General features: G+C 51.4%; 1 protein-coding gene across 1 annotated transcript; it reads right to left on the bottom strand.

Moving 5' to 3' along the window:
* Positions 1–1,668: 1,668 nt before the first annotated feature.
* On the bottom strand, positions 1,669–2,076 carry LOC139230289 (keratin-associated protein 6-2-like). The gene has a single exon (XM_070862118.1). The coding sequence runs from the start codon at positions 2,074–2,076 to the stop codon at positions 1,669–1,671; it is 408 nt and encodes a 135-aa protein (XP_070718219.1).
* Positions 2,077–9,419: the final 7,343 nt, after the last annotated feature.

The raw sequence follows: 9,419 nt of genomic DNA, 5'->3' as shown, positions 1-9,419 counted from the left end.
TTTAATGGCATGTTGGCCTCAATTAAAAGAGGATTTGAGTATAAGAGCAAAGATGTCTTACTGCAATTATACAGGGCCCTGGTGAGATTGCAGCTGGAGTATTGTGTACAGTTCTGGTCTCTTACCCAAGGAAGGATATACTTGCCACAGAGGGATAACTCCCCCTGCTCTTCTTCGAAATAGTGCCGTGGGATCTTTTACTTCCACTTGAGCGAGTAGACGGGGCCTCGGTTTATCGCCTCATCTGAAAGACGGCACCTCCGACAGTGCGGCGCTCCCTCAGCACTGCACTGGGAGTGTCAGCTGAGATTTATGTGCTCAAGTCCCCGGAGTGAGACTTTGAACCCACAATCTTCTGACTCAGAGGCACGAGTACTGCCCACTGAGCCACAGCTGACACTGGCAGAGGTGCCGAGCTTGGAAAGATGGGTGCAAACTGCACACTGTCACTGCAAGGGTTAACTTTACCCCTTGCTTCAAGGCACTTGAGCGTAAAGAGCGCCCATGTAGGAAATCCTCTGACAAAAGGCTTCAAACGTTAACTCGGTTTCTCTCTCTCTGCAGCGATGCTGCCTGACTTGTTGAGTATTGCCAGCAATTCCTGTTGCTACTTCTGGTGCCCAGGGTCCGATTTTGTAGGAAAATCTAGGTTTGGAAAGTAGCGGGTCGTTCCACCACGGGGGTCATCACAGCTGAGCCTGGCCCTGCCCTATAACCGCACGCGTGCAGGTGTCACTATATAGTGATCAAGAGGAGGAATTCTGACTGATTCAGCCCTTTCCTAACACAGACGTGTCTCTCCCTCCTACACACCACCCCGCCATCAACTCTCCAGCAGTGATCGGCTTAACGCAGGCCGAAAATTGAAAACCGGGGCCTTCCTGGTCCCATTATCATCTTATAGGGAACCTGCTCCCTCATTGCTCCCCGCCTCCTGATTCCACCTTCATTCCCAGGGAGAGAGAGAGAGGAATTGCGGGAGGCAATGTGTGTGTGTGTGTGTGTGTGTGTGTGAGTGAGAGGCGCAGACACAAAGAAGAGAATCCTTGAAACAGTTGCCGTGACAACAGATTGGTTCAGTACCAATCGCATTAACGGAACGGGTCGGAGTCGGGCCGCGTCTGACAGGAATGATAAACGGGGCCTTACCATTATTCAAAGCGTTGCCTTTAACACTCGTCATTCAGGCGTGCTTCGGTGAGGCTGTAACCGCGTCAAACGTGCAAGGTTAGAAGCCCACTCGGTGGGGGCGGGTGTGGGGGCGGGGGGGGGGGGGGGGCTTTAGCCGAAAGTCGTCCTGAAACAAATATACCTTCGAGGAAAGAAATCACAGGTGGACCGTAAAGAATCTCAGGAGGGGGACAGATTCCCCTCTCTGCGCACTTTCCCAAAAGGTGACCCCTAGAATGTTGCTTTGCGGACCGAGAAGGTGGGTGTACCTCGTAGGCCCAATTTCCCAGGGCCCCTTCCGCCCCAGTGCTGTACAGGGGCAGGGCCCAGCAGTGACAGAGGGTCAGGGAACCTAAGCTCAGCCGCAGGATCCGACCCAACTCTGCCTTCCCGCAGGAACTCGACGGTGTATCAATAAACCGAACCTCAATGAATAATTTGCTGTAACCAGAGATCTGTAAAGGAGACATCTCCTTTGTACAGGTCTCCATCCAATGTTCATGGCTGCATTCCATCTCCGATCTCTGTCCCGTGCCCAAGCTCCGTCCCACACCCAAACTCCTTCCCACGCCCAATCTCCGTCCCGCGCCCAATCTCCATCCCACGCCCAATCTCCAGCCCACGCCCAATCTCTGTCCCGTGCCCAACCTCCATCTCATGCCCAATCTCCATCCCATGCCCAAGCTCCATCCTATGCCCAACCTCAATCCCATGCCCAATCTCCGTTTCGTATCCAATCTCCATCCTATGCCCAACCTCCGTGCCACGCCCAATCTCCGTCCCACGCCCAACCTCCATCCTGTGCCCAATCTCCATCCCACATCCAATCTCCATCCTGTGCCCAAACTCTGTCCCATGCCCAATCTCCATCCTGTGCCCAATCTCCATCATGTGCCCAATCTCCATCCTATGCCCAAGCTCCATCCCGTGTTTAGCTCTCTGCATTAACCCTGTCCAGCCCAGCCCAAGGCAATCCATTCTTGTTGGGCGGAATGGCGTCCTTCAGGTGCTCAACGGGACAAGAATTCTTTATTTTTTTTATTTTTTAACTAACTTTGGATTGATTTGCTTACCTGCCCTGGGGGTGTTTGATGGGACAGTGTTGAGGGAGCTTTACTCTGTATCTAACCCCGTGCTGTACCTACCCTGGGAGTGTTTGATGGGACAGTGTAGAGGGAGCTTTACTCTGTATCTAACCCTGTGCTGTACCTGCCCTGGGAGTGTTTGATGGGACAGTGTAGAGGGAGCTTTACTCTGTATCTAACCCTGTGCTGTACCTGCCCAGGGAGTGTTCGGTGCTGATATTGGGTGAGAGATGTGGGAGGTGTTCATTGTAAGGTGACTGCTGCCCTCTACCCAGTTCATCAAACTAAATCTATTCAGTGAAGCGTGGATGGGGCTTGACTTTGTTAAATTGCTGCAACCCTAGCCGTGGCTCAGTTTGCTGAAAACTTACCTGAGTCAGAAGGTTGTGGGTGCAAGCCCCACTCCAGGGACTTGAGCACGTAAATCTAGGCTGACACTCCTAGTGCAATGCTGAGGGAGCACCGCACTGTCGGAGGTGCCGTCTTTCGGATGAGACGTTAAACCGAGGCCCCATCTGCTCTCTCAGGTGGATGTAAAAGATCCCACGGCACTATTTTGAAGAAGAACAGGGGAGTTATCCCCGGTGTCCTGGGCCAATATTTATCTCTCAAGCAACAAAACAAAAAAACAGATTATCTGGTCATTATCACATTGCTGTCTGTGGGAGCTTGCTGTGCGCAAATTGCCTGCCGCGTTTTCTCCATTACAACGGCGACCACACTCCAAAAGTACTGCATTGGTTGTAAAGTGCTTTGAGACGTCCAGTGGTCATGAAAGGCGCTATATAAATCCAAGTCAGTCTTTCTTTCTGTCTCCTTTGATGTGTTCGATCCCTCTTTCGTTCCACTTGTGTTAATGAGTGCAGTAACCTTACCACATCGACAATAAATGTTGATCACGGAAGGCTGTAAATCTCGTCTCCAGCTGAGAGCTGCGTTTCCAGCTGTGCTTACTGCAGAGCTGGCCAGATGTTGAGTGGGTACGATTTGTGGTCTGGTGTTGAATAATAATCACGGCACCCACCCCTCCTCCCAACCCCCCCTCCCAACCCCCTGCCGATCCTGCGGCAGAAACTGTAGCAGAACAGACGAGAGATCTGATTTTAAGTTAGGATTTGGAGCGTGTGAGAATTGTCCAGCAATCCTTTATGTTTCTCCTGTCCCGATGAAACGCAGGAAGCATTCTATATGTCAACAGTATAACAGATATCTTGTAAGAGATGGATAGATGTTACGATTCACTCCCATCTGCTACTGTACGGCCCGTATGTATCTATGTGTAAGCTCCTGTACATGTACAGTATACACAGGGGGAACGATTCACTCCCGTTTGGTACTGTACGGCCCGTGTGTGTGTGTGTCTCTGTGTCTCCTGTACATGTACAGTACACACAGGGTAAACGATTCACTCCCGTCTGGTACAGTACGGTGTATGTATACGTGTGTCTCTGTGTCTCCTGTACATGTACAGTACACACAGGGTAAACGATTCACTCCCGTCTGGTACAGTACGGTGTATGTATATGTGTGTCTCTGTGTCTCCTGTACATGTACAGTACACACAGGGTAAACGATTCACTCCCGTCTGGTACAGTACGGTGTATGTATATGTGTGTCTCTGTGTCTCCTGTACATGTACAGTACACACAGGGTAAACGATTCACTCCCGTCTGGTACAGTACGGTGTATGTATTTGTGTGTCTCTGTGTCTCCTGTACATGTACAGTACACACAGGGTAAACGATTCACTCCCGTCTGGTACAGTACGGTGTATGTATATGTGTGTCTCTGTGTCTCCTGTACATGTACAGTACACACAGGGTAAACGATTCACTCCCATCTGGTACAGTACGGTGTATGTATATGTGTGTCTCTGTGTCTCCTGTACATGTACAGTACACACAGGGTAAACGATTCACTCCCATCTGGTACAGTACGGTGTATGTATATGTGTGTCTCTGTGTCTCCTGTACATGTACAGTACACACAGGGTAAACGATTCACTCCCATCTGGTACAGTACGGTGTATGTATATGTGTGTCTCTGTGTCTCCTGTACATGTACAGTACACACAGGGTAAACGATTCACTCCCGTCTGGTACAGTACGGTGTGTGTGTGTGTGTGTGTGTGTGTGTGTGTCTGTGTCTGTGTCGGCTCCTGTATAACCATGCGACAGGATTCTGGTTGTAGACCCACCAGAGCGCAGCAATTGATGTTTAAGACCTCTGAGTCCGGCTGTGCTGGTGACGAAAGAGCTGGTCATCGAGTCAGTGCACACGCTTCACTGACACACACTAAGGAGTCGGAGCGAGCTAGCCAGGCAGCGAGACCCCACCTCCAGGGGTCTGCGATATTTTCCGCCACACTCCCAATCTTCTCAATCAGGAAAGTAACCGGTGAAATCCAATCGCCGCTGGGGCACACTCATGCGGATTTAAAGCTACAAACCCTTGCGGGACCGCGGTGTGGCCAAGTGTCCCGAATCGAGCCCCGAGCCCCGTGGAATGGAAACGTTTACGGGATGCCGTGACGCGAGGGAGCGACGGAACTCTGAGGTTCTGCTCCGAAGCTCCCTGGCCAAATCGGCTGAAATGTAAGCACCATTGAACATGCTCACGGGTTTGTAGAGCTGTTGAAATCCCGACTCCCCCCCCCTCCCCCCCGTGCCTTTCAGTTCTGTGCGGAGGGGTTATTTCTGTACGGGCTGCTCCTGCACACTCTCCACTTTGCCATCCTCGTCTGCCGTCCGGACACGCCATGGCGCACCATCTTGCCGTCCGGAGGAGGCGGGGGTCCCCGATGGAGTGCACTCTACGCGGGAGTCCTCCCACTATTTATTGGGGACTTGGCCTGGAGGGTGTTGCACGGTGCAGTCCTGTGCAAAAAGTTTTAAAGTCGGTTCACGGGCTCCCAGGCCGCCTGCAATTTCTGCGGTCTGGAGACGTCTGTGTTCCGTGTGTATGTCGAATGTGCGAGGTTGCAGCCCCTGTTCCATTATTTGAAGGGGCTGCTCCTCAGATTGTGGCTGCACTTCAGTCCCACACTCCTGATCTTTGGGCCCCCTGTGCGGAGGGGAGCGGGCAGGTCGGAAGGCCTCCTCGTGGGACTGCTCCTGGGCACGGCCAAGGGGTCATTAGCCGGTCCAGGCAGCGGGCGGTTCAGTCATTCAGCCCGACTGCCTGACTCTCTTCCGCGGTTACATCCGAGCCAGGATGTCACTGGAGATGGAGCACGCGGTGTCCACCGGTACGCTCGCGGCCTTCCGCGAGAGGTGGGCGCCAGAGGGACTGGAGTGCATCGTCACCCCCGGCAACCCAAATTTTAATTTGATTTAAGTTGACTGTCCAAAGTTTAATTTGTTTAATTGTGTCGGTTTTAGTGCCCCCCGCCTTAATCAGGGGACACTTCTATTAATGTTTCAACTTTAAAATAGTTGTAGAGCTGTTGAGTTGGGAGTGGCTTAGCTAGTGACATGATGTTCACAAGACTCAATAAAACCCCAGCCAGTTGGGTTCGGGGGATCCACGATGGGGCAGGTGGTTGTGAGCCCGGTGGATGAACTGGTAATGTGTCGTGTGATTGTTAAACCTTTTGCTAATAAACCAACTAGTTCTTAATAGCAATGAGTTGCTCTGAATTCTTAAGCAAAGAACCCAGGAAGCAAATACATTACAGCACGCTGAGCCTATGATACCGCCTGGCTTGCAATAGTGACCCCGGCAGGAAGTCCGAACCGACCCCTTCCACCTGACGCTCTGATCTGGATGTGGGCCATGTCTCAAACTCTGGGAGGAAAGAAAGACTTGCATTTCTACAGCATCTTTCACGACCGCAGGATGCTTTACAGCCAAGGAAGTACCTTTTGGTGTGTAGACACTGTTGTAATGTGGGAAACGCCAATTTGCGCACAGCAAGCTCCCACAAACAGCAATGTGATGATGACCCAGATCATCTGTTTTTTTGTGATGTTGGTTGAGGGATAAGTATCGGTCCAAGGACGGCGGGGATAACTCCCCCTGCTCTTCTTCGCAATTGTGCCGCGGGAACCTTTCAGCCGAGAGGGCAGACGGGGGCCCTTTAAATAACGGGTGTAAGTGGCGCCAGTCCCGTGGGAACACCGGAGCCCCTCGGGCAGCCCGTGAGGGGGGTCACCAACCCTGGTGGCACCTTGCCCTAGAGGTTTCATCATATGACCTCCTGACTCCAACCACCTCGCCCCCACACACTGCCGCCATTGGTGTGTTTAGGGTCAGGGGTCAGTGCATTTAGGGTCGGGGTCAGTGTGTTTACAGTCAGGGTCAGTTTGTTTAGGGTCAGGGGTCATTGTGTTTAGGCTCAGAGGTCAGTGTGTTTAGGGTTGGGGGTGTATAGGGTCAGGGGTTAGGGTGATTAGGTTTGGGGGGTCAGTGTGCTTAGGGTCAGGGGTCAGTGTGTTTAGGGTCAGGGGTCAGTGCGTTTAGAGTCGGGGTCAGTGTGTTTATGGTCAGGGGTCAGTGTGTTTAGGGTGGGGAGGTCAGGTGTGTTTAGGGTCAGGGGTCAGTATATTTAGGGTTAGGGGGTCAGTGCATTTAGGGTCAGGTGTCAGTGTGTTTACGGTCAGGGGTCAGTGTGTTTAGGGTCAGGGGTCAGTGTGTTTAGGGTGGGTGTGTTTAGGGTCAGTGTGTTTAGGGTCAGGGGTCAGTGTATTTAGGGTCAGGGGTCAGTGTATTTAGGGTCAGGGGTCAGTGTGTTTACAGTCAGGGTCAAGTGTGTTTAGGGTCAGGGGTCAGTGTGTTTAGGGTCGGGGTCAGTGTGTTTAGGGTGGGGAGGTCAGGTGTGTTTAGGGTCAGGGGTCAGTGCATTTAGGGTCAGGTGTCAGTGTGTTTACGGTCAGGGGTCAGTGTTTAGGGTCAGGGGTCAGTGTGTTTAGGGTGGGTGTGTTTAGGGTCAGGGGTCAGTGTGTTTAGGGTCAGGGGTCAGTGTGTTTACAGTCAGGGTCAAGTGCGTTTAGGGTCAGGGGTCAGTGTGTTTAGGGTCAGGTGTCAGTGTGTTTCCGGTCAGGGGTCAGTGTGTTTACGGTCGGGGTCAGTGTGTTTCCGGTCAGGGGTCAGTGTGTTTACGGTCGGGGTCAGTGTGTTTAGGGTCAGGGGTTAGTGTGTTTAGGGCATGTGGTCGGGTGCTCAGAAATACAATCCCCTCACTCGGCGTAAAGTATTGGCTGATTCTCAATTAAATGGAAACTTAATGCTTGGGTAATCAGTGTGTCGCCTGGTTAATTATTCATACGGCCAGAAACAAGACCTACCAACTGTGAGAATGTGTCACAATATCTGTGTCGGTGGGTATGTCAGTGTGTTTGGATTAACCTTTGGGAATCGCGACACCGTGAGCCTTCACTGATTACACACCGACCTGACACCTCTTTGGACCAAGATGGAAAGACAAACTAATGGGATATTATCACACGAGTCCTAAGCCTTAAGGATCCTGCATAAATTGAGAGTATAGGCAGTTACAATCCTACGTGTCACCTCAGTGCACCGAGCTGTCACTAATTGGTCCCGAATTGCTGATTTTGCTCAGTGAGGGCAGAGCATCTGATAAACTGATGTAACAGGATGTCCATTCCTTGAGCAATGTATAAGAACATAAGAACATAAGAAATAGGAGCAGGAGTAGGCCATATGGCCCCTCGAGCCTGCTCCACCATTTAATACGATCATGGCTGATCCGATCATGGATTCAGGTCCACTTCCCCGCCCACTCCCTTATTCCCTTATCGGTTAAGAAACTGTCTATCTCTGTCTTAAATTTATTCAATGACCCAGCTTCCACAGCTCTCTGAGGCAGTGAATTCCACAGATTTACAGCCCTCTGAGAGAAGAAATTCCTCCTCATCTGTTTTAAATGAGCGGACCCTTATTCTAAGATTATGCCCTCTAGTTCTAGTCTCCCCTATCAGCGGGAAAATCCTCTCTGCATCCACCTTGACAAGCCCCCTCATAATCTTATACATGTCAACAAGATCACCTCTCATTCTTCTGAATTCCATTGAGTAGAGGCCCAACCTCTTCAACCTTTCCTCATAAGTCAACCTCTTCATCCCCGGAATCAAGTGAGTGAACCTTCTCTGAACTACCTCCAAAGCAAGTATATCCTTTCTTGTCCTCACCGCACAGCACTGCCTCCAGTCATCAAGATTCACGGCCCTGGACAACGTGGACCACTTCCCATATCTCGGGAGCCTCCTATCAACAAGAGCAGGCATCGACAACGAGATCCAACATTGTCTCCAGTGCGCCAGTGCAGCCTTCGGCCGCCTGAGGAGAAGAGTGTTTGACGACCAGGCCCTCAAATCTGCCACCAAGCTCATAGTCTACAGGGCTGTAGTAATACCCGCCCTCCTGTATGGCTCAGAGACATGGATCATGTACAGTAGACACCTCAAATTGCTGGAGAAATACCACCAACGATGTCTCCACAAGATCCTACAAATCCCCTGGGAGGACAGGCGCACCAACATCAACATCCTTATTCAGGCTAACGTCCCCAGCAGTGAAGCACTGACCACACTTTATCAGCTCCGCTGGGCAGGCCACATAGTTTGCATGCCAGACATGAGACTCCCAAAGCAAGTGCTCTACTCGGAACTCCTTCACAGCAAACTAGCCAAAGGCAGGCAGCGGAAACGTTACAAGGACACCCTCAAAGCCTCCCTGATAAAGTGCGACATCCCCACTGACACCTGGGAGTCCCTGGCCAAAGACCGCCCTAAGTGGAGGAAGTGCATCTGAGAGGGCGCTGAGCACCTCGAGTCTCAACACCGAGAGCATGCAGAAATCAAGCGCAGGCAGCGGAAGGAGCGTGCGGCAAACCAGTCCCACCCTCAACGACTATCTGTGACAGAGTTTGTGGCTCTCGTATTGGACTGTTCACCTAAGGACTCACTTTTAGAGTGGAAGCAAGTCTTCCTCGATTCCGAGGGACTGCCTATGATGATGATCCTTTCTTAAATATGGAAACCAAAACTGCACGCAGTATTCCAGGTGTGGCCTCACCAATTCCTGTATAACTGAAGCAAGACTTCCCTGCTTTAATACTCCAGCCCCTTTGCAATAAAGGCCAACATTCCAAGCTTTCCTCTGTATCTAACCCTGTGCTGTACCTGCCCTGGGAGTGTTTGA

This window comes from Pristiophorus japonicus, chromosome 19 (genome assembly GCF_044704955.1).
Source record: "Pristiophorus japonicus isolate sPriJap1 chromosome 19, sPriJap1.hap1, whole genome shotgun sequence".
Taxonomy (NCBI): domain Eukaryota; kingdom Metazoa; phylum Chordata; class Chondrichthyes; family Pristiophoridae; genus Pristiophorus; species Pristiophorus japonicus.
The sequence above is the reverse complement of the archived record's forward strand: the minus strand, read 5'-3'. Positions and strand labels throughout refer to the sequence as shown.